Genomic DNA, 24,949 nt, shown 5'->3' with positions numbered 1-24,949 from the left:
TGTGCAAAGTTGCTGGATATTGGCGGGTAATGGAATGTGCTGTTGTATACGTCGATGCAGGGCAATGCATTATCATGCTGAAACATGAGGTGATGGCGGCGAATTAATGGCACGACAATGGGCCGGCCACAGGACCTCATCACGGCATCTCTGTGCATTCAAATTCCCATCGATAAAATGCAATAGTGTTCTTTGTCTGCAGCTTATGCCTGCCCATACCATAACCCCATCGCCACCACAGGGCACTCTTGTTCACAACGTTGACATCAGCAAACTGCTCGCCCACACGATGCCATACATGCTGTCTGCCATCTGCCCAGTACAGTTGAAACCGGGATTTAGCTGTGAAGAGGACACTTCTCCAGCGTGCCATTGAAGGTGAGCATTTGCTCACTGAAGTCAGTTACGATGCCAAACTGCAGTCAGGTCAAGACCCTGGTGAGGACGACGAGCACGCAGATGGGCTTCCCTGAGACAGTTTCTGCAGAAATTATTCAGTTGTGCAAACCCACAATTTCATGAGCTGTCTGGCTGGCTGGTCTCAGAACATCCCGCAGGTGAATAAGCCTGTCCTGGGCTGGCGTGGTTACATGTGGTCTGCGAATGTGAGGCCGGTTGGACGTACTGCCAAATTCTCTAAAACGATGGAGGCGGCTTATGGTAGAGAAATTAACATTAAATTCTCTGGCAACAGCCCTGGTGGACATTCCAGCAGTCAGCATGCCAACTGCATGCTCCCTCAAAACTTGAGACATCTGTGACATTTTGTGACAAAACTGCACACCTTTTACTGTCCCCGGCACAAATAAGCTTTTTGTGTGTAGAGAACATTTCAGGGATGTTTTATTTCAGTTCATGAAACATGAGACCAACATTTTACATGCTGTGTTTATATTTTTGTTCAGTGTAGTTTATTATTTCAACTCCAACACCAGGTGGCATGTGCCAGCAAGTTATTCCATTACTGAGAATTTCAAGATCAGATGACAAAGCTCTAGCAGTCCTATACCAGACAGGCAAGTCTAAGAACAAACAGACAACTTGACTAGTGTATTTGTAGTTGGGCTCCCATGGAGATAGAAGTTTGTGGGGGTTTTAGGAGCATGAACAACAGGTTGAACGAGCTGATCAATAGCCAATGAGTCCTACCTGAGGGAGTCCTTGCAGACCCCTACTGCAGGATTGCTATAAGAGGTGGTCAGGAGCAACACGACACACCCACACTAACACAAACATAAACTGAGTGTACAAAACATTAGGAACATGCTCTTTCCATGACAAACTGACCAGGTGAATCCAGGTGAAAGCTATGATCCCTTATTGACGTCAACTTCAAAATCAGTATAGATGAAGGGGAGGAGACAGTTAAATAATGTTTTTTTAAGCCTTTAGACAATTGAGTATGTGTGCCATTCAGAAGGTGAAATGGGCAAGACAAAATATTTAAGTGCCTTTGAATGGTGTATGGTAGTAGGTGCCAGGCGTACTGGTTTGAGTGTGTCCAGAAGGGCAACGCTGCTGTTTTTTTTTTTTTTTTTTTTTTTACACTCAACACGTTCCTGTGTGTGTCAAGAATGGTCCACCACCGAAAAGGACATCCAGCCAACTTGGTTACTTAGGTAATGAACCACTTGCATTGAATCCACTGTACTACACAACAACAAAGACTGCCTTAATCGTGTAATAATAGACGTTGCGTAGGCTGCTTGCTGTGACCTGAGAGATTTCTCTGGCCTATTCTTAGCCGACTCTGAAAATATCCCAGAAAGAAGGAAATTGAGGCGTGTGAGATTGCTTCCATGTCATCGGAGCGGATGACACCAGGCTTTGTTAAGGAAGCATTTTTACCTCCTCACTGACAGAAAAATGCTGCCTTGAGGACACACAGGGTCCAGGATAGACTCACTTGCCAGACTCATGGCACGCCACCCCCTGAGTGTCAAAGGCATAATGTGGGAAAAGCCTGGTCCATGACAAACTTAGTAACGTGTAGGTAGAGGCTGAGCCCTCTTCAAAACTTAACAATCATAATCAAAATAGACCTAGTTCTTAAAATCTTTTTTTATATATACACTGCTCAAACAAATAAAGGGAACACTTAAACAACACAATGTAACTCCAAGTCAATCACACTTCTGTGAAATCAAACTGTCCACTTAGGAAGCAACACTGATTGACAATAAATTTCACATGCTGTTGTGCAAATGGAATAGACAACAGGTGGAAATTATAGGCAATTAGCAAAACACCCCCAATAAAGGAGTGGTTCTGCAGGTCGGGACCACAGACCACTTCTCAGTTCCTATTCTTCCTGGCTGATGTTTTGGTCACTTTTGAATGCTGGCGGTGCTTTTACTCTAGTGGTAGCATGAGATGGAGTCTACAACCCACACAAGTGGCTCAGGTAGTGCAGCTCATCCAGGATGGCACATCAATGCGAGCTGTGGCAAGAAGGTTTGCTGTGTCTGTCAGCGTAGTGTCCAGAGCATGGAGGCGCTACCAGGAGACAGGCCAGTACATCAGGAGACGTGGAGGAGGCCGTAGGAGGGCAACAACCCAGCAGCAGGACCGCTACCTCCGCCTTTGTGCAAGGAGGAGCAGGAGAAGCACTGCCAGAGCCCTGCAAAATGACCTCCAGCAGGCCACAAATGTGCATGTGTCTGCTCAAACGGTCAGAAACAGACTCCATGAGGGTGGTATGAGGGCCTGACGTCCACAGGTGGGGGTTGTGCTTACAGCCCAACACCGTGCAGGACGTTTGGCATTTGCCAGAGAACACCAAGATTGGCAAATTCGCCACTGGCGCCCTGTGCTCTTCACAGATGAAAGCAGGTTCACACTGAGCACGTGACAGACGTGACAGAGTCTGGAGACGCAGCCTGCAACATCCTCCAGCATGACCGGTTTGGCGGTGGGTCAGTCATGGTGTGGGGTGGCATTTCTTTGGGGGGCCGCACAGCCCTCCATGTGCTCGCCAGAGGTAGCCTGACTGCCATTAGGTACCGAGATGAGATCCTCAGACCCCTTGTGAGACCATATGCTGGTGCGGTTGGCCCTGGGTTCCTCCTAATGCAAGACAATGCTAGACCTCATGTGGCTGGAGTGTGTCAGCAGTTCCTGCAAGGGGAAGGCACTGATGCTATGGACTGGCCCGCCCGTTCCCCAGACCTGAATCCAATTGAGCACATCTGGGACATCATGTCTCGCTCCATCCACCAACGCCACGTTGCACCACACTGTCCAGGAGTTGGCGGATGCTTTAGTCCAGGTCTGGGAGGAGATCCCTCAGGAGACCATCCGCCACCTCATCAGGAGCATGCCCAGGCGTTGTAGGGAGTTCATACAGGCACGTGGAGGCCACACACACTACTGAGCCTCATTTTGACTTGTTTTAAGGACATTACATCAAAGTTGGATGAGCCTGTAGTGTGGTTTTCCACTTTAATTTTGAGTGTGACTCCAAATCCAGACCTCCATGGGTTGATAAATTGGATTTCCATTGATTATTTTTGTGTGATTTTGCTGTCAGCACATTCAACTATGTAAAGAAAAAAGTATTTAATAAGATTATTTCTTTCATTCAGATCTAGGATATGTTGTTTAAGTGTTCCCTTTATTTTTTTGAGCAGTATATATATATGTATATATATATATATTCTGTATGTTCCATAGATTGAAGCACAATCAACCCTTCACAATCAACATCAAAATAGTTAATCAAATATTTTCAAACAATGACATAGCATTTTTAAAGGGAAACTTCACAGCTAGACATAATTTGGGGTGTTTTTCCAGTCTCCCTACATAATTATGAATGATGAGAGGGCGTTTCAGCATTAATATGCACAATAGCTGTATTTTAGAATTCTCGTGCCGGGAGAGTTCTACCAATGATGTCATTGGTTGATTGAGCTTGCTGTCTGATCTAAACATTTATGGAGTCATGTTTTGTATCAATTTTTGTGGCCTTTGTGTTTCGCCGATCACGCGAGTAGATATGGTAGTCCTTCAATAGAGCAATTGGACTTTACTCAACGTGATTCCTATCTGCCAGGACATTGTAGGATATCTAGGTTGACTCATTTTCCCTGGCTTTGTAAAGACTACAGCCTGAAGGGAGCCATACTTCCTTGTTCCCACCCTCGAAGGCAGGCTTTTCAAAACGGGGATTAAAAGCTACCCATCCCATCAATTGCTGTAAACTTAAGAAATAAGTGCCATCGCAACACAAACAATGTGAAGAATGGACTTTGTCCTTCAGTTATTCAAATATTGACACCTTGTTAGTCAGGATCAACCTGACTGAATACAAGCGGCTGTGGGTCATACTCCACACTCATCCTCACACTCTCTGAATGTGGAAAATACCTTTGTCAGATATACACAATAACTGTAATGCCTCATCTTAGCATGTAAAGATTTGTGTTTGCTTTGTGTTGATAGTAAAGATAATAGGTAAAGAAAATGATAAAGGAGGGCAATTCCACGGAATGAGGCTGACTCATTTTTCACTTTAAAAGTACGCCAAACAAAAACCATTGATTGCAAGTTAAACAAATCATACAATTCTATGAACAAGGACTACTGTTAAGAATTTACACTGAAAGTTTAAAAAAACTAATTTATTCAAAAAACAGTGCAGATGTAAAGTTTGGTAACAGAATGACAGTGAAAGCTCCCTCAGTTTTCCAAAAACTCTTAAATATCTACTCTGAACTAGATGGTAACTTTACAAGTAAAGTTGTGGGGCTTGCTAAAGCTCTTTAAAATACTTTTTGTGGTAGCGGAAGAAGTTAAAAAAAGTTGTACTAATAATTATATTACTAGATTAGTGAAATCATTTCAAATGCCCATCCCTAGTCAGTAGTGTTCTTTAGTTTGTCAGTAGTAGAGGTCAGTAAACGTGTGGTTGTGGTTAGTAGTTGCAATTTGTAGTCAGTCGTTGTTTGGTTGTGGTCAGTAGTTGTGTGGTCACTAGGTGTGTGGTCACTAGGCGTGTGGTCACTAGTTAAAGTGATTTAATGTGTGGTCAGTAGTTGTGTGGTCAGCAGTTGTGTGGTTGTGGTCAGAAGTTGTGTGGTCAGCAGTTATGTGGTTGTGGTCAGTATTTGTCGTCAGTAGTTTTGGATAGTAGTTGTGTGGTCAATATTTGTGTGGTTGTGGTCGGTGGTTGTGGTGAAGAGTTGTGTGGTTAGTAGTTGTGTGCTTGTGGTCAGTAGTTGTGTGCTTGTTGTCAGTAGTTGTGTGCTTGTTGTCAGTAGTTGTGGTCAGTATGTGTGTGGTTTTGGCCAATAGTTGTGTGATTGTGGTCATTAATCGCGGTCGGTAGCTGTGGTCTGTGGTTGTGTTGTTATGGTAAGTAGTTGTGTGGTCAGTAGTTGCATTGTTGTGGTCAGTAGTTGTGCGGTTGTGGTCAGTAGTCGTGTGGTTGTGGTGAGTAATTGTAGACACTCTTCACCCTCGTCATAATTTTTGCCCTCTGCGTCTGAGTATCCATAGCAACAGCTCCGTTTGCGCTGCTCAATAATGACACAGAGAGCTGTTAGCTGACGTTACCTAGCCACGTTGTCCCTCTAAACTCCCACAAACAACTGTTACCTTTTTATTCCTAAATTTGCTCTATCCAATCAGAGGCATACAGCTCACTATTCTCTTTACAGACAGGCAAACTAGCCAGTTGAGGACGAAGCTAGTGAGCATTAGAAATCGACTCTTTATCATTCCAGGTCGTCCAGACAGGGGAAGCATTAGAAATCTTAGCGCTTTCTAAGGCTCCCATAGGCTCGAAGAAGGCGCCAGAACGTTGAATGATGACTCTGCAGTCCATGGCTGAAAAACAGTAGCGCATTTGGATAGTGGTCGATCTGAGAACAATGAGACGGGCGTGCGCATGCACGTGAAGAGTCCATTTTACATTTTCAGTCTTTGAACGAAAACAACGACTCCCGGTCGGAATGTTATCGCTATTTTACGAGAAAAATCGCATAAAAATTGATTTTAAACAGCGTTTGACATGCTTCGAAGTACGGTAATGGAATATTTTGATTTTTTTTGTCGCAATACGCGCCGGCGCGTCACCCTTCGTTACCCTTCGGATAGTGTCTTGAACGTACGAACAAAACGCCGCTATTTGGATATAACTATGGATTATTTGGAACCAAACCAACATTTGTTGTTGAAGTAGAAGTCCTGGGAGTGCATTCTGACGAAGAACAGCAAAGGTAATCCAATTTTTCTTATAGTAAATCTGAGTTTGGTGAGTACCAAACTTGGTGGGTGTCAAAATAGCTAGCCTGTGACGGCCGAGCTATCTACTCAGAATATTGCAAAATGTGCTTTCACCGAAAAGCTATTTTAAAATCGGACATAGCGTTTGCATAAGGAGTTCTGTATCTATAATTCTTAAAATAGTTATGTTTTTTGTGAACGTTTATCGTGAGTAATTTAGTAAATTCACCGGAAGTGTTCGGTGTGAATGCTAGTTCTGAACGTCACATGCTAATGTAAAAAGCTGGTTTTTGATATAAATATGAACTTGATTGAACAAAACATGCATGTATTGTATAACATAATGTCCTAGGAGTGTCATCTGATGAAGATCCTCAAAGGTTAGTGCTGCATTTAGCTGTGGTTTTGGTTTTTGTGACATTATATGCTAGCTTGAAAAATGGGTGTCTGATTATTTCTGGCTGGATACTCTCCTGACATAATCTAATGTTTTGCTTTCGTTGTAAAGCCTTTTTGAAATCGGACAGTGGTAGGCTACTAATGACCATCAGCAGCATCAGAGCTTGGAGAAGCCTAATAACGTGACTAAACGGTCACGTGGAATTTGACTGCCATCATGACTCGTGACCGCCGGTGTGGCAGTAATACGAACACCGTAACAGCCCTAGGATGCACCCTTGTGGGGCCCCCATGTTGCGGATCAGTGTGGAGGAGGTAATGTTGCCTACCTTCACCACCTGAAGATGGCCGGTCAGGAAGTTCAGGACCCAGTTGCATAGGGAGAAGTTCAGTCGCTGGGCGATGTGGCCTAAAACTCATATCTCAATTTTTTCCAAATGTATGGACAATATATATATAAATAAACAACTAAAAATCCCCTAAGGATCGGGCACTTAAAAAAAAATTGCCTACAAATGACATACCCAAATCTAACTGTCTGTAGCTTAGGACCTGAAGCAAGGATATGCATACTCTTGATACCATTTGAAAGGAAACACTTTGAAGTTTATGGAAATGTGAAATTAATGTAGGAGAATATAACACATTAGATCTGATCTTTGAAATGAAAAGGCCATAATGTATTATTCCAGCCCAGGCACAATTTAGATTTTGGCCACTAGATGACAGTAGTGTATGTGCAAAGTTTTAGACTTATCCAATGAACCATTGCATATCTGTTCAAAATGTTGTATCAAGACTGCCCAAATGTGCCTAATTGGTTTATTAATACATTTTCAAGTTCATAATTGTGCACTCTCCTCAAACAATAGAATTATATTATTTCACTGTAATAGCTACTGTAAATTGGACAGTGCAGTTAGATTAACAAGAATGTAAGCTTTCTGCCCATATCAGATATGTCTATGTCCTGGGAAATGTTCTTGTTACTTACAACCTCATGCTAATCACATTAGCCTATGTTAGCTCAACCGTCCTGCGGGGGGCAACACCGATCTCGTAGAGGTTAAAGGTAAAATACACTGCATTTCAAACAGTCAACAATAATCTAATGAATTCAGGGCTTGTGAAATTAAACCAAGGCCGTGAGCTTTGTTGTGAGTTTAAAGGGCACTATGATATTGAAGGCCAAGCTGTAGTCAATGAACAGCATCCTCACATATGCATTCCTTGTCCGGGTGGGTAAGAGCAGTGTACAGTGCAATAGCGACTGCGTTGTCCGTGGATTTGTCGAGCGGTAGACGAATTGGAGCGGGTTGAGTGTGTCTGTGAGGGAGGTGATGTGGTCTTTGACTAGCCTCGGAAAGCACTTCATGATGACAGAAGTGAGTTGTGCAAAGTTGATAGAGTTTTATCCAACATGATTCACAGCTTTAATGGCTGCCAAAGGTGCTTCCACCAAGTACGTTCAATAACTTTCTTTCACTTCGAAAAAAAATGTGGAGTAGGTTGTGTAGATCTAATTTAATCCCTTTTTAGATTAAATTTTAAGACAGCAAAATGTGAAAAAAAGTTCAAAAGGGTGTACTGTAGGCACTGTACACTTAACTGAGCAAAACAGGGCTGACTTTTTCTTGAGCAGATGGTCTGGGGGCCGGAACATAATTACAAATAATTTGTAGACTGCAAATTGGCCTGCAAGAAGCCCAAACAGTTATACTATTTGACTAAAACAAAATAATTTCAAGCCTTGCTTACATTTGTATATGATAACATCTCTTTATTATGCGTGGGAATACTTTGGAACAGATTTACTCATTTAAATCACTTGTAGCTGATTTAAAAAGCAGACTAACTCAATTGCCAGAGAGGAAGGAAAACGCTCAGGGAATTCACTATGAGGCCAATGTTGACTATAAAACAGTTAGTGTTTAATGTCTATGATAGGAGAAAACTGAGGACGGATCAAAAACATTGTAGCTACTCCACAATACTAACCTAATTGACAGCACCATGTTATGGGTATGCTTGTAATTGTTAAGGACTAGGGAGTTTTTCCAGGATAAATAATAAACGGAATGGAGCGAAGCACGGGCTAAATTCCAGAGTTAAACATGGTTCAATCTGCTTTCCACCAGCCACTGGGAGATGAACTCACCTTTCAGCTGGACAATAACCTAAAACACAAGGCCAAATCTACACTTGATACGCTTACCAACAAGACAGTGAATGTTCCAGAGTGGACGAGTTACAGTTTTGACTTAATCTGCTTAAATACCTATGGCAAGACCTGAAAATGGTTGTCAAGGAATGATGGACAACCAATTTGACAGAACTTGAAGAACTTTGAAAATAATAAATGGGAAAATGTTACAGGTGTGGAAAGCTCTTATAGACCTACCCAGAAAGACAGCTGTAATCACTGCCAAAAGGTGATTCTAACATGTATTATCTCAGGGGGATGAATACTTATCTAATTAAGTTAAAATGTTTGACAGAGTATTTTGTGTAGATCTTTGATAAAAAAAAAAAGACATTTTCATCCCATTTTGTAAAAAAAGTCAAGAGGTGTGAATACTTTCTGAAAGCACTGTATGCCTTAATTTCTCAAAAATAGACTCCTACCTTTCATTCAATACCGAATTTGACATGCTCCTATGAACTTCACATCTTAGTGCTCAAGTTCAAAGATCTGGCAGTTTCAGGTTTGCCTCAAAATCAACAGCTAGGTTTCCATCCAATTGGCGACAGATTTTCATGTGAATATTGAAAAAAATTGACTTGTTGCAAATGCGTGAGGACATAGTGCCCCTAAAAATAACTTTTGCGTTCAAATTCCCATTTACCGAATAAAAAATACAAGTTAAATGAGTTTTCATCGTATTTTCAACTCTACTGATGGTTTTGTCACAAAAATGTTTTGCGTTATATAGCGAATGTGCCCACTCTGGTGTTGGCACCTGCACTCTACCCAACAACTCGCAGATACAGCGCGGGTATAGCCTACATGATTATTATGGTCAAAATAGCAAGACTTTTTTTGATTTGTCAAACGGCAGCCAGGCATTGATCATCACGCCACCAGAATAAGACTGAATATTTATTGGAAAGGAGCATCAAGCTCATCCCCTTGCACTTTCATCATAATCTATTTAATCTGTAGCCTAATAAACTGCATGCTTTCCTGATGCGTAGTGGGAGGTCCACACGACATATCGTTTCCACTGCCAATTCTCGCATAATTAATATTGCAGACACAAAAAGATCAGACCTTCTAGCATTTTTAGACATTTTGAAGGTTTACCGACAAATTTGCTGTTTCCATCATGCCTGTCGTGACATTTTTTGTTATCCGACATGTACTTTACTTGCATAAACGGGTTGGATGGAAACCTGGTTACAAACACACTACATTCTTCAAACTGAACAAACATCCTGTATTGCACATGGGGGAAGAACATCGCTAATGCAAAACTAGCCTGGTTCCACACTATTGGCTATTTGCTGTAGCATATAGCCATTTATGATACATCATGATGATTGTTGTTTGGCATGACAATGAACCATAGAGTGCAATGAACGAACAAAGAGGCGTTGGCTAGCCACTAAAGCACAAACAGGCTGGACCACAAGGCTAGACCTAATGCAAAACCACAGGTATAGAATCACAACAGGAAGTTTCCCGCTGCGCAAAGTGAGTTTTCCTATTCTGGTCACCATGGTAACCGTGGGCAGTGCCAGGCCAAGGCCAGAGAATCCGGACAGTTTGACAACTGGACAGGACCGGGGGAACAACAGGAAACAGGAAAGGGACTTTGAATTGGAGGTTGAAAAGACTGGGACTCAACTGAACTGAGGAAGTGCAGAATTGGACTTGAAAACAATCAAAAGGCTACAGAAATACACATTAACAGCACACAAACCCATAGCAGAGATGTTTAAATCACTTCAAACTATATTTGGTCTTTAAACCCCTGTCTTCTGTGAATGGACATATCATCAATGCTGATCTATAGACGCATCTTTACGAGAAAGAAGTACCTTTTTTTCACACGACAATTCTGAAAGAGATTATATGTCTTTGAGATACCCTACCCCAAGGAAATCAGGAAATCTGTACAGTATAGATGCCATATCATCCAATAGACAGGGAGAAGTGTACATGAGGACATTAGCCCACATTAGTCCTCTCCGGTACGTACTCTCTCTCTCTCCACTCAGTGGTGAAGTAGAGTCCTACATCATGCAACAGAGCGCAGGAGGGATTTGTTTCTGTATTCATATTTCAGGATTTTACGACTAGCGTCAGACTCCGCAAAGCCCCTGCTAAGAGCTAAACTCTGAGGTGGTCCCCTTCTGTCTATAGCCCAGTATCATTCACATGCCGTCCGTTCGGTTTGGCAGAGAAAGCCAAATGGCAACCTATTCCCTATATATTGCACTATTTTTGACTAGAGCGAATAGGGCGGGAAGCCTATTCCCATTTGGGAAGCAGCGCTACAGTGCATTTTTTCTCCCTGGCTGGCCCTGCATTCAGACAGTCTTGCTAAGGCTCAGAGCTCTGGCTAATCTACACTGAGTGTACAAAACATTAAGGACACCTTCCTAATTGAGTTGCACTCCAATGCTTCCCACAGTTGTGCCAAGTTGGCTGGATGTCCTTTGGGTGGTGGACCATTCTTGATACAAAACGGGAAACTGTTGAGTGTGAAAAACGCTGCAGTTCTTGACACAAACCGGTGCACCTGGCACCTACTACTATACCCCGTCCAAAGGCACTTCAATATAATGTCTTGTCCATTCACCCTCTGAATGGTACACATACACAATCCATGTCTCGATTGTCTCACAGTTTATAAATCCTTCTTAACCTGCCTCCTCCCCTTAATCTACACTGATTTAAGTGGAATTAACAAGTGGCATCAATAAGAGATCATAGCTTTCACATGGTCAGTCTGTCATGGAAAGAGCAGGTGTCCTTACTGTTTTGTACACACAGTGCATGATCGTAACTGAAATTCTGACCAAAACAGAAAAATCTGTTGAGAGGGTAAATCATGAGCTAAATCTGTAAATCATCAGCTGAGTAAATCAGAATCTGTTGACGAGAGGTTGGATAAACCTTTGATTAAGTGTAGAGTGGCCAGTCAGTATGTTGGGTAACTGACTGGCCAGGCTACCTCCTCCACCCAAGTCTCTTCCCATAGCCACCCTGTCTCACATCTGGCAAACAAGGCTGCCTCCACCGTGGCCTATGGGTTAATGTTCCAGACCCGTGAGAAGCACAAAGCAGACGTCAATCTTTGTTTCCCCTAACTCAAACAGCCCATTCAGTGGATGTTTTTCTCCAATAGCTTCCTGTTTGGGCTTGTTAAGGCCCTCATTTCCCAGAAGGCCATAGGGGTGGTTGCTTTGGCCGCTTAACGGCAGGGTCAATCTAAGCTGAATATCTGAACCGTGGGATATTCCCCTTGGTGGGCTGGAACGACCGACAGGCCGGCCTGCCACATCCTGCTTTATCAAAGTGAGGAAGTGCAGTGAGCTGGGTGGAGCCCAGTAGCCTATATTCAGCATCCCCCTCCCTCCAGAGTCCAGACATCACCTTTCTCCACTCCACTCCATGACCCATCAACTGTATACCAACACATAACAGGGGTTGGGATTTGAGACCACATAAATATTTCATAATCACAGTAGGCCTAAGTTTCACCATTCAAGCTTGAACTGACAGCTTTTAGGCCTTTACAAATTCCCTGTTGTAGGAAACTTGAGATGTTCTTACATCAATCAATCAATCAAATGTATTTATAAAGCCCTTCTTACATCAGCTGATGTCACAAAGTGCTGTACAGAAACCCAGCCTAAAACCCCAAACAGCAAGCAATGCAGGTGTAGAAGCACGGTGGCTAGGAAATACTCCCTAGAAAGGCCGGAACCTAGGAAGAAACCTAGAGAGGAACCAGGCTATGAGAGGTGGCCAGTCCCCTTCTGGCTGTGCCGGGTGGAGATCATAACAGAACATGGTCAAGATGTTCAAATGTTCATAGATGACCAGCAGGGTCAAATAATAATAATAATAATAATAATAACAGGCCTAGTTGCCTACTGTATGTGACACGTCTTTGAGTAGCCTAATGTGTCTGTTTTTTTCCAGTTCATTGAGCACAGTTCCCCGAGGCTGTTGAATAATGATGATATCTGTGACTTCTAGAACAAGGTTCTGGTTACCCCGTTTCCCCCTTTAGGGAGCGATCAGGCAGATAAAAGCGATTTTAAACACAATTACCACTTCCACTAAAGACCAGTGAGCTCTAATGACAGACATTAACACCCACAGCCACGAGCTCTGGCCACTCAACCAAACCTACCTATTACCACACGGCCTAGGCCTATCCAGAGCCCCAAAAATCGCTCAAAACCACTCAAACATAACTGCTGAAAAGTGTTAAACGAAGCAGCGCAGTGTACTGTAATAACAGCGTAATACATTTTTTTTCCATCGGGTGGCTTGCTGATAGGTCATCATCTTTCAAAAGGTCAACTGGCCAAGGAACATCTGATAAAACACACGTGATAACAACTGACTCCAGTCCAAGCATAACAAGCTAAGACATTTCCACACTCTGGCACTGGTTGGATATAATTTTATACCGCAACCTCACACTGAACATAAACAGACAAGCCCAGTAAACTACCACACTCATAATACTCTAGCTCCTTTAACACAAATCTGATGTACTTCAGTTCAGCAGCAGGGGAAGCATTGCCACCCGACTTCTGAGATCAAACGATTCTTTCCCAGCACAGCTGGAATGTCAGAGATCAGGCGGACTCCAGCTGATCACTCTGTGCCAGACAGACCTGAGCAGAGCATTCCTGAAGGTAAGCATGACTGGACATGCCTGATCAGAGTTCTCTTCTGGAATCCTGCCTAGAGGGTGAGAGGAGGCCTTGGAGCAGAGGTGGGTCTCTGCCCACGACCCACTGCACTAGCTGCTCTCTCTAGCTACAGTACAAGCGCAAAATAGGCCAAGTATACAATCAACGCACATTCCAAGGGTGGAGCAGGAAATAGTTCATATACATTCCATGAGGGGTCTTGAAGATCACACAATCTTATCAACTGACATGAGACTTATCACCAATGTAACAACAGACAGGACAGAAGAGACGGGGGAAGATGCACTCAAAAGCTATTATGCTAAAGACACATGCTATTGTCCTTACCGTATAGGCGCCAATCCTGCAAATGCATAGGGTGAGATGCATGCACTCAGACATTGTCCACGGCTAAAGGCAAGTGCTTTCCTCAACAACTAACGAGTCACTGACAGCAACAGAGGACACAGTCAGAGAGGAAGACAGAACAGAGTGAGACAGAGCAGCAGCGGGGGGAAAGCGACAGGACTCTAGTCAAGAGTTATGATCCAACGAAGCCCATCGCCAGCTCTCAGCAACTTCATCTGGGAAGTAGAGGCGAGAGAGAGAGAGAGAGAGAGAGGAGAGAGAGAGAGAGACAGAAAATCTGTTCACACTAATTTCAATCAAACCACAGTTATGACACTGGTGATTCAGCAAACTATACAAGGCCTATGGCTGCTAGGCTATGTCTGATCTACAAAAGGTTAGACTAGCGGGTCACAGATAACTGGTCCCGTCAACTCAATGTCCAGTTTGAAGATTAACAGGTCTTCAGAATACAGTCACCAGTTTAAAAAAAATCCTTATAATACAGTCAACATGCGAAAAACATCTACCATCCACTGTCCTTCCAAACCCTGATTCCACTGAGCTACAGTAAGCTGGTAAAGTCTGTAAGGCCCTGCAGAGGAGTTTATTCGAAGCAGATCTGGAAAGGTACCTCTGTTTACCGTCTGTTCTCTCACAGTCTGTGTCACACTACTATCCTCAAAAACCTTCCCATACGAATGTGAACCAATAGGCTAGTCTTTCACTCCTGTCTTGGTAATGTTTTACAAACTGGTTTCCACACCTCTCACCAATACCCAATTTCTCAGAGTTCTTCGGGGACTCTTGGACTGCAAGCTAAACTGTTGGATGAAAGGAGGCAGAGGCACTTGAAAAGCCCAAGCTTCGTTATTATGAGGATATCTTACTAAGACTGACTTATGAAAAACAAGACACAAAAAGTACAGATACTCGAGTCAAAATTCACTAGTCAAGAAAGTTACTTATTTTTGTATTAGGTATGTATGCGCCTAGAAAAATCATTGAGAGGAAAGAGAGAGAGAGTGGAATGTTTGAGACTCTAGAACTGAACTGTGTTCACCTGTGGTTCTAAATCCCATCCAAAGAAAGAGAGTTGAAACTAAGACTTGTAGATCCAAAATGACCTCACTTCCGTAAGAGGATGTAGGCCTGGTTTATCCTCTGAGTAGGCAGCTGGAGATAATGTAGCCTTCTGTACACAGACGTATTTTTATATAATAATGAGGATAATAATGATGATACAGGGTGACTAATTCCCCACATGCTAGCACTACCAGACCCAAACAGTATATTCAGATAATAACCTACATAAATGTAATCTAAATGACATCTAAATAGGCTATATGGGCGATTCCCCGCCAGCGTAAGCTAAAAATTTAATGATCTGTGAACGCTACATGGTACAGATGACAATTGTGTCGTTATACTTCTTATGGCATGCTTTAAAATAAGGACTACGTTCAGATTCTGAAATATAACTTCTCACATTCATTTATTTAAGATGAAATATATTATTATTAAAAGCTCAAAAGTACCCTTTTTGATATTGCTTATTTTCTGACATATTGCTAAGGACAATATAAAATGATTTGTGATACAACATCCTGCCTCCCAATGGAGTTTCAACGTGAGAATAGCTTACGCTGGCGTGGAAATCGCCCATGTGACTCTGATCTAGGCTGTGATTGGCCTTTCGACCAATCAGCTCAGAAAAAGATCTGCTGTGAAAAGATCTGAGGTAACTGGTCAAAAGACCAATTAGTTGGAAAAAAAGATCAGTATTGCGCTGCTGGTGTGAACGCAGCCTTTGTGATATCGCTGATCTTTCCCAAGATCCGGGTAACAAAACTAGGCTGGCTGCAAGCATGAAGTGCGGCCATGACGTCAACTGAACTGTGTGGATATTTCGTCCTATTGCCCTGCTCAGTCATGCAGGCATTGTTGGACATTCAAATCTCTTCAGTGATCAAAGGTCACCATCTGATCATCTGCGTTAAACAGGTGGGGCTGCATCCCAAATAGCATGCTATTCCCTATAAAGTGCGCTACTTTTGACCAGGGCTCATAGGACTCTGGTCAAAAGTAGTGCACTATATACCTTCCTTGACACGAAACAACAGCCTCTTTCATGGAGGTGACCTGTTCCTTCTGTGAGGTAAGGGCAGATTCGTGCTATTAAAAAAAAAATAATGAATTTGACAATGTCAGGCCAAATCCAGAAATGAATCCGTGTCCATAATACAACAATTGAAAGGACTGTAGTGATGGGAAAAGACAGAAGTTGTAAAATGTGAAAAACATAACAATAACGATAAAAGAAGCGCCCACCCTCTCCTCCACCTCACACAGTGGAGGAAGCCAAGCTCTCTGAAAAAACACAACTGGCAGTTAAAAAAAACACTCGTCTCCGTGCCAACCGTTAAGGGCAACGGGTCCACCCATTCCATGTAAGCTGAAAATCTCCCGTGGATGTTTTTTTCTTCCATCAAAACAGCTGTGATGCACTGCAGGGCTCCAATAATGTTTTTCCGTAACAAATTCTATGGAAAATTGTAATCCTTGAGGTTAAGTAGAGAGTGGACTGGAGAGTGAGTAGCTAATCTTTCATTTAACTGTTTATTGCCTGTGATCCAGTCGAGTGGGGTTCCTCTCCATGCACAGTAATATCCAACTCCTCTGTATGCTTGGGGAATTTCCAGGATAAAAAGAAAAGGGAATGTAGCTAAGGTGGGGGCGGGGGTACTTATCTAATCAAAACATAGTAGGGTATTATTTTTCATTAGTTACAATTTTTTTATTACATTTTTCCTTCCACTTTGACATTAGAGCATTTTGTGTACATTTCTTGACAAAACAATTTTACAATTGAATCCATTTTAACCCCAAAATGTGGAAAAAGTCACTGTATCTTTAAGATATTTCTAATTTCTCGCGTCATAAGGAAGGAGGATAAGGAAAGTTCACAGAAGTAACAAGAAAAAGTAGACTTATCAGTTAGTTAGTGTTTTTACTGATATCAATTTTGTTGATCAATTCTTAAGGGATTACAACTCGAAATTCCGTTAACAAAATTGGTAACAGAATTTCAGAAAATTCATTGGCTACAATGGGAAATTAAAGTAGTTACAAACCACAGTTGGGTTCATAAGTTTGGACAGCACAATACTATACAGTACAGCACAGTAGAACACAGTAGAGTGCAGTAGAGAAAAGTAGGTAAGTATAGTTCTGTACAGTACTATACACAGAGTAGAGTACTGAACTATATTCTACTGCACTGAACTCTACTGTTGGGCTGAGCGATATTTTGAATGAAGCTGATTAATTCCTATTTATGTTCTTGTGCGATATTCCAAATGCCTGTATCGCAGAATCAAGTTTTTTTTTGTAAATTTCGTTTTTATGACCGTTCATTTCCACTTGTTCTCATGTCGTCTTTTTGGTCTCGTCTGCTCCTTCTGTGTTGGGCACCTTCCCATTTACACCCGAGATCTGTATATAATGACGAGATTCTCATGTCTCCACCCTAACAATGGGAGTCGTTGTCCCAAAGGCGGGAAGGCAGGCGACAAGCTTTGGTTCAAAATAAGAGCATAGGGCTAATCTTGGACAAATTTTTGTACCCATTTTTGGGAGAGTGAATCTTCTCGCTTCGCCTCTTTCTCCCAAGCCCCTCCCTCTACCACTCACAACAACAAAGATGAGAGATCACGTCTTCCTCTCTGACAAACAGTTTCAACTCGCAATTTGGACACCAAATATAGACACCGAAACACGGAGACATTATTTTACTGTAATAGAGGAGAAGTTAACCTTTCGAACCATACCTTGTATATGCTTCAACTCCTCAAATGTCAATCATAACAGACAATAATAAAACGGATGTACCATTCCGGAAAATTAACGCTCAGTTTGTTGCGCGCACATTACGTTACCACGTATCGCTAGTAGCATTTTAGTCTTATGGTTGTGGAAGGCATATATTTCAGCCTAGGTATAATTTCAAACTCTGAATTCATTCGATTATTGCTGTTTAAAATGCAGTATATTTGACTTTTAAATTGTACAAAGTTTATTTAGATCATTCTAATTTGTTTTAATCGAGATATATCTCAATCGCCCAAAGGTTAGGGGAAAAAAATGGAGATATCAAATCAAATGTATTTATATAGTCCTTCTTACATCAGCTGATATCTCAAAGTGCTGTACAGAAACCCAACCTAAAACCCCAAACAGCAAGTAATGCAGGTGTAGAAGCACGGTGGCTAGGAAAAACTCAGATATGAGTTTTAGGCCATATCGCCCAGCCCTGCTCTACTGTAGTGTACTCTAGTATACTCTACTGAACTCAACTTTACTGTTATGTGCTATACTCTACTTAGCTGTGCTTTGATGTCCAAAGTTGTGAAAGAGATGTCTATGATTGGTTCAGATTTGTTCCGGAGCAACCAAATGTGGTCTTGCTTGGGGGCAAATAATAGCCAGCGTGTAGAATAATACCTCAAATATGCAAAGGTGGATATTGCATATTTATACATTTGTGTACCTATTTAGGATTCATCACCATAACTATAATTATGCATTTCTGTGTTGTACAGATCAGGCGTTACAGGGTGTAAATCCAGTACACTTACTGTAGTTCAATAATCTAAATACATTTTGTCAGTGTCATGTCATAGCTGACACCCCATTCTTTCTGCAGACATCGCTGAATCTTAATTCGTTACAGATTTTTAACAGAGTTTTTGGGAAAAAAAAAAAAAAGAGGGAGATTTTACCAAAATTTTGTTTGCAGCTGAACAATTCTTCCAGTAAATGTGTTCTTGTAAAATGCTTAGTGTGAAATTGTTAAAAGTAGTCCTTGTGCATAGAGCTGTATGGTTTGTTAAACTGTCAAATCAATGTTTTTTGTTTGGCATACATTTTAAGTGAACGTGGAATTGCCAATACCACAACACCAAAGACAAAACCTCATCATCTGTAAAAGTAATAAGAGAAGGGCTTCTGCCAATGGCCCTGCAAGTTACACAATCAAATGAGAAAGGAGAACACCTAAGATACCTATTCTGTTTAGTTGTCAGGCCTACCTAAACAATCCCTTTTTTCTAAGCTTGTCACCTGCCTTCCCGCCTTTGGGACAACGACTCCCATTGGGGCGGTGCACACAGGACAAAAGGAGCAAAAGAGACGAGACCAAAAATACAACATGAGAACAAGCGGACATAAACGCATATAAAAAAAAACATTAGGATTAATCAAATTAATTCGACATATCGCTCAGCCCTAGTTCCTTACTAATCACTGACCTTAAATTCATCAATCAAGTAAAAGGGAGGAGCGAAAACTTGCAGACACTCTGCCATCCATGGAACGAGTTTGGCACGTGTTGTAGACCATACTATTTACTAGTGATGCTCCGATATTACATTTTTGGCCGATACCGATATCCGATATTTTCTTTGCCAAAAAAAACCCGATACCGATAACCGATATTTATCGTTTTTGCGGCCTTTTAAGCATTCGAGCACAGTTAAATAGTTAACACACACACACAGCGGCCTAAGGCACTGCATCTCAGTGCAAGAGGCGTCACCACAGTCCCTGGTTCGAATCCATGCTGTATCACATCCAGCCGTGATTGGGAGTCCCATAGGGCAGCGCACAATTGGCCCAGCGTCGTCTGGGTTTGGCAGGGGTAGGCCGTCATTGTAAATAAAAATGTGTTCTTAACTGACTTGCCTAGTTAAATAAAGGTTAAATTAAAAAAATATCTACCTCAATTACCTGGTACCCCTGCACATCGACATGGTACTGTTACACCTTGTATATAGCAAAGTTATTGTTACTCATTGTGTGTCTATTATTACTTTACTTTTTTGCTTTTCTATTATTTCTCCCCAAAAAGAAATTCTCTGCATTGTTGGGAAGGGCCCGTAAGTAAAAATATGACTGTTAGTCCACACCTGTTGCTTACTGGATTTGATTTTACTGCAAGCTCATTATCTTTCTCCCTCCCTTGGTTGGTTTGAAGCCAACATTTGCAGTGCTATTTTCAGCCTTGTTAGTTCTTCAGGAAGAGCTCCATCCTACGACAACTTCTTATCAGCTCCTCCCATGGGAGAAAACACAAGGACCTTTACAGTTCAAGGGACAACAAGCTAATGAATGGCATGATTCTGCATTCATGCAGGAGTACTGAACTTCGTGGCTATGCCTGTAAACTAAAAAGACAGTCATACTGGCAGACAGGTCAAAAGCATTAGCCATATAGCCCCTAAACACAAACAAGGCTGGTAAAGACAGCCCCCTCGTACCCCTTGACTTGTTCCACATTTTGTTGGGTTACAGCCTGAATTTAAAATGGATTACATTTAGATTTGTCACTGGCCTACACACAATACTCCAGAATGTCAAAGTGGAATTACGTTTTTCAAAAATGTTACAAATAAAAAATGTTAAGTTTAAATGTATTGAGTCAATAAGTATTCAACTCCTTTGTTATGACAAGTCTACATTAGTTCAGGAATAAAAATGTACTTAACAATTCACATATTGAGTTGCAATAATTGTGTTTAACATTATTTTTGAATGACTACCTCATCTCTGTACACATACAACTGTCTGTAAGGTCCCTCAGTCAAGTAGTGAATTTCAAACACAGATTCAACAGCAAACACCAGAGGTTTTACAATGCCTCAAAGAAAGGCACCTATAGGTAGATGAGAAAATGTAAAAGCTGACATTGAATATAAAAATGTTTAAAAAAAATTGTACAACATCCTGTTTGCAACAAGGCACTAAAGCAATACTACAAAAAATGTGGCAAATTAATTAAGCTTCGGTCCTGAATAGAAAGTGTTTTGTTTGTCACAAATCCAATACAACCCATTATTGAGTACCACTCTCCATATTGTCAAGCCTAGTAATGACTGCATCATGTTATGGGTATTCTTGTAATCGTTAAGGACTGGGGAGTTTTTTAGGATAAAAAAGAAACAGAATGGAGCTAAGCACAGGGAAACCAGAATAGAAAGAGGAGTAGGAGGCCCTGGTGCACAACTGATCAAGAAGACAAGTACATTAGAGTGTCTATTTTGAGAAAAAGACGCCTCACACAACGTCAACAGTGAAGAGGCGACTCCGGGATGCTGGCCTTTTAGGCAGAGTTGAAAAGAAAAAGCCATATCTCAGACTGGCCAATAAAAATAAAAAATTAAGATGGGCAAAAGAACAGACACTGGACAGAGGAACTCTGCCTAGGCCAGCATCCCAGAGTCGCCTATTCTTCACTGTTGACGTTGAGACTGGTGTTTTGCGGGTACTATTTAATGAAGCTGCCAGTTGAGGACTTGTGAGGCGTCTGTTTCTCAAACTAGACACTAATGTACTTGTCCTCTTGCTCAGTTGTGCACCGGGGCCTCCCACTCCTCTTTCTATTCTGGTTAGAGATAGTTTGCGCTGTTCTGTGAAGGGAGTAGTACACAGCGTTGTACCAGAGCTTCAGTTTCTTGGCAATTTCTTCCATGGAATAGCCTTCATTTCTCAGAACAAGAATAGACTGACGAGTTTCTAAATAAAGGTTTTTGTTTTTGCCCATTTTGAGCCTGTAATTGAACCCACAAATGCTGATGCTCCAGATTCTCAACTAGTCTAAAGGCAAGTTTTATTGCTTCTTTAAATCAGAACAACAGTTTTCAGTTGTGCTAACATAATTGCAAAACCGTATTCTAATGATCAGTTAGCCTTTTTAAAATGATAAACTTGGGTTAGCGAACACAACGTGCCATTGGAACACAGGAGTGATGGTTGCTGATAATGGTCCTCTGTACGCCTATGTATATATTACATTAAAAAATTGCATTTTCCAGCTACAATAGTCATTTACAACATGAACAACGTCTACACTGTACTTCTGATCATTTTAATGTTATTTTAATGGACAAAAAAAGTGCTTTTCTTTCAAAAACAAGAACATTTCTAAGTGACACCAAACTTTTGAACAGTAGTGTACATACATACATACATACATACATACATACATACATACATACATACATACATACATACATAGGATGAAGGCCATATAATGTGATAAAAAAAATATTAGAATGAGATCAAGCTTTAAACAGCTGGCCTAATAGCCATTATGACTAGGCTACCGACTTTCTGACTAGGCTACTAGCCTATTATGACTAAAACTACAGGCAGTCCAAGATTGTTTGTTGGCCCAGCTTTAATGGTTGCAATTTTTGTTGGTGTAAAATGGTCAATAAACTAGTGCTCCTCCAAGCAGATCAGATCGATAGACTGACCCCAAAATCCTTTATACGGTGTTCAATTAATCAATTATAAAAACACCAAAATTGGCTAATTGTCTGAAGTTAAGGTAAACTAAAGCCACACATGGCAGCATGAAAAGCAAAGGAAAATACCATACCAGATAATCCATGAAATACTTCAGCTTGACGTGCTCTTCAAAAAGACAAATTTCAATTACGAAGTTGGTTGGGGTCGGCGTATTCCAGGTAAAATGGATGCATTCAAATCTTGATTTGGTGTAAACTATTTTGCCTTTGTATTCCCCACCTTGGCCAAAAACAGCAATATAATCAATGTGTGCAGAGCGTGTTGGTTTCGACGCGTTGAAACTCTGTGGGTTATGCAATTACTATTGTCTTATAGTCTAGCTAACATAAATCTAAACATGATATTCTATGCACGGCCTTATTTTCATCTGGCTTTGTTTTTGTCCTTATTCCCTAGCAAGAATCCGAGTTTAGGCTGTACAGGATATGTTGCAGGAAGTATGGATAGTTTTTTCAAGGTCTTCACTAGTTACCACAGACACAAAGTCGTAATTATGGCTAAACCCCGCCCATTTCTATAATTTATCTTCTTAAAATCTTATTTTAAACCTAACATTAACCACACTGCTAATCTTATTCCTAACACTACCCTTATATTGAGACCAAAAATCACATTTGTGCTTTCATGATTTTTTACGATATAGCCGTTTTTACTTTGTGGCTGTGGTAACTAGTGATAGCCCTTTTTCAGGCGTAGCATTATGAAAGATATTCGAGCGAAACGGTGATATCCGGCTATAGTCTTAATTTGGTTATACCTGACTATATGATATATCGCAGACATTTCAAACCCTATACATCAAAATAAATTCAATTATGTTGATGCTATACTATCGATTAAAGTAGGATGGGTTAAAATCAAAACCTCAACCACCGTTTTGAAACTTGGTCGAAACCCGGAAACGTACTTAGGTTGGTTTTCTTGGATTTTATGACCTCCCCCACTCGTCATTAGACGTCACGTGACCTGTGTACAGGATTTGCTTCATGTACTTGAACGATTAAACATTTTTGCAAGGCTGTCCCATTTGCTACACTAAACCAGTCACCATCGTTACGTCTGGGTTTTATTATTTGAAAAACATGACAATTTACTGTATCTTCAAAGTAGGAGAATTTCCTCCCTCCTCCAATAATGTGTGTATCTTGACCTCTAGTGGTTTATACGTGACGATACAAGTTGTGCTTGGGGCACTCTTCACAATGTTAACATCAGCAAACCGCTCGACCACATGACGAGATACAGGTGGTTTACGGTTGTGAGGCAGGTTGGATGTAGAGTCAAATTCTCTAGAGAAATGAACATTGCATTCTCTGGCAACAGCTCTGATGGACATTCCTGCAGTCAGCACACCCATTGCACACTTTTTGATATGCCACACCTGTCAGGTGGATGGATTATCTTGATAAAGGAGAAATGCTCACTAACAGGCATGTAAACAAATGTGTGTGCAACATTTAAGAGAATTAAGCTTTTTGTGCGTATGGAACATTTCTGGAATCTTTTATTTCAGCTCATGAAACATGGGACCAACACTTTACATGTTGCGTATTTATTTTTGTTCAGTATAATTTACAAATGAAGCAATTTTCATTAGTGAGTCTGCCAGATCAGAGGCAGCAGATAGATCACCAGGGATGTTATCTTGATAAGTGCATGAATTGGACCATTTTCCTGTCCTCCTAACCATTGAAAATGTAATGAGTACTTTTGGGTGTCAGGGAAAATGTATGGAGTAAAAAGTACAATATTTTCTTTTGGAATGTAGTGGAGTAAAAGTTGTCAAACATATAAATAGTAAAGTACAGATACCCTCAAAAACGACTTAAATGGTACCCCTCAGAGCCTGGTTCCTCTCTAGGTTTGTTCCTAGGTTCCTTCCTTTCTAGGGAGTTTTTCCTAGCCACTGTGCTTCTACATCTGTATTGCTTTCTGTTTGGGGTTTTAGGCTGGGTTTCTCTATAAGCACTTTGTGACATCTGCTGATGTAAAAATTGCTTTATAAACTGGATGGTTCGAGCCCTGAATGCTGATTGGCTGACAGCCACGGTATATCAGACCATATACCACGGGTATGACAAAACCTTTATTTTGACTTCTGTAATTACATTGGTAAGCAGTTTGTAATAGCAATGAATCAAATCAAATTGTATTTGTCACATGAGCCGAATAAAACAAGTGTAGACCGGCAGGTAACGTAGCCTAGTGGTTAGAGCGTTTGGACAGTAACTGAAAGGTTGCTAGATAGAATTCATGAGCTGACAAGGTAAAAATCTATTGTTCTGCCCCTGAACAAGGCAGTTAACCCACTGTTCCTAGGCTGTCATTGTAAATAATAATTTGTTCTTAACTGACTTGCCTAGTTAAATAAAGGTTTTTACCGTGAAATGCTTAATTACAAGCCCTTAACCAACAATGCAGTTCAAGAAATAGAGTTAATAAAATATTTACTAAATAAACTCAAGCAAAAACAAAAATAAAAAGTAATAAAATACCAATAAGGAGGCTATATAAAGGGGTTACCGGTACATGTGCTGGGGTGCCCATTTGATTAATTGTTCAGCAACCTTATGGCTTAGGGGTAGAAGCTGTTAAGGATCCTTTTGGACCTAGACTTGGCGCCCCGGTACCGCTTGCCGTGCGGTAGCAGAGAAAAATCTATGACTTGGGTGACTGGAGTTTTTGACAATTTTTTGGGAATTCCTCTGACACCGCCTAGTATATA

General features: G+C 41.2%; 1 protein-coding gene across 2 annotated transcripts in view; it reads right to left on the bottom strand.

The window, feature by feature from the left end:
- LOC115159159 (ADP-ribosylation factor-like protein 15) overlaps nt 1-22,667 on the bottom strand; it is a 63,388-nt gene extending 40,721 nt beyond the window's left edge. Inside the window, exon 1 of one of the 2 annotated variants that reach the window (XM_029708617.1) lies at nt 22,295-22,667. In XM_029708617.1, coding sequence (XP_029564477.1) covers nt 22,295-22,306 — 12 coding nt within the window. In that variant the 5' untranslated portion in view covers nt 22,307-22,667. Of the gene's footprint in view, nt 1-13,854; nt 14,096-22,294 lie in introns of those variants that run through there. The other variant, XM_029708616.1, reaches the window with a different exon arrangement.
- Between the last annotated feature and the right edge of the window lie 2,282 nt (nt 22,668-24,949).

Source organism: Salmo trutta, chromosome 23 (genome assembly GCF_901001165.1).
Source record: "Salmo trutta chromosome 23, fSalTru1.1, whole genome shotgun sequence".
NCBI classification, from domain to species: domain Eukaryota; kingdom Metazoa; phylum Chordata; class Actinopteri; order Salmoniformes; family Salmonidae; genus Salmo; species Salmo trutta.
This window is presented reverse-complemented; position numbering and strand designations above follow the sequence as displayed.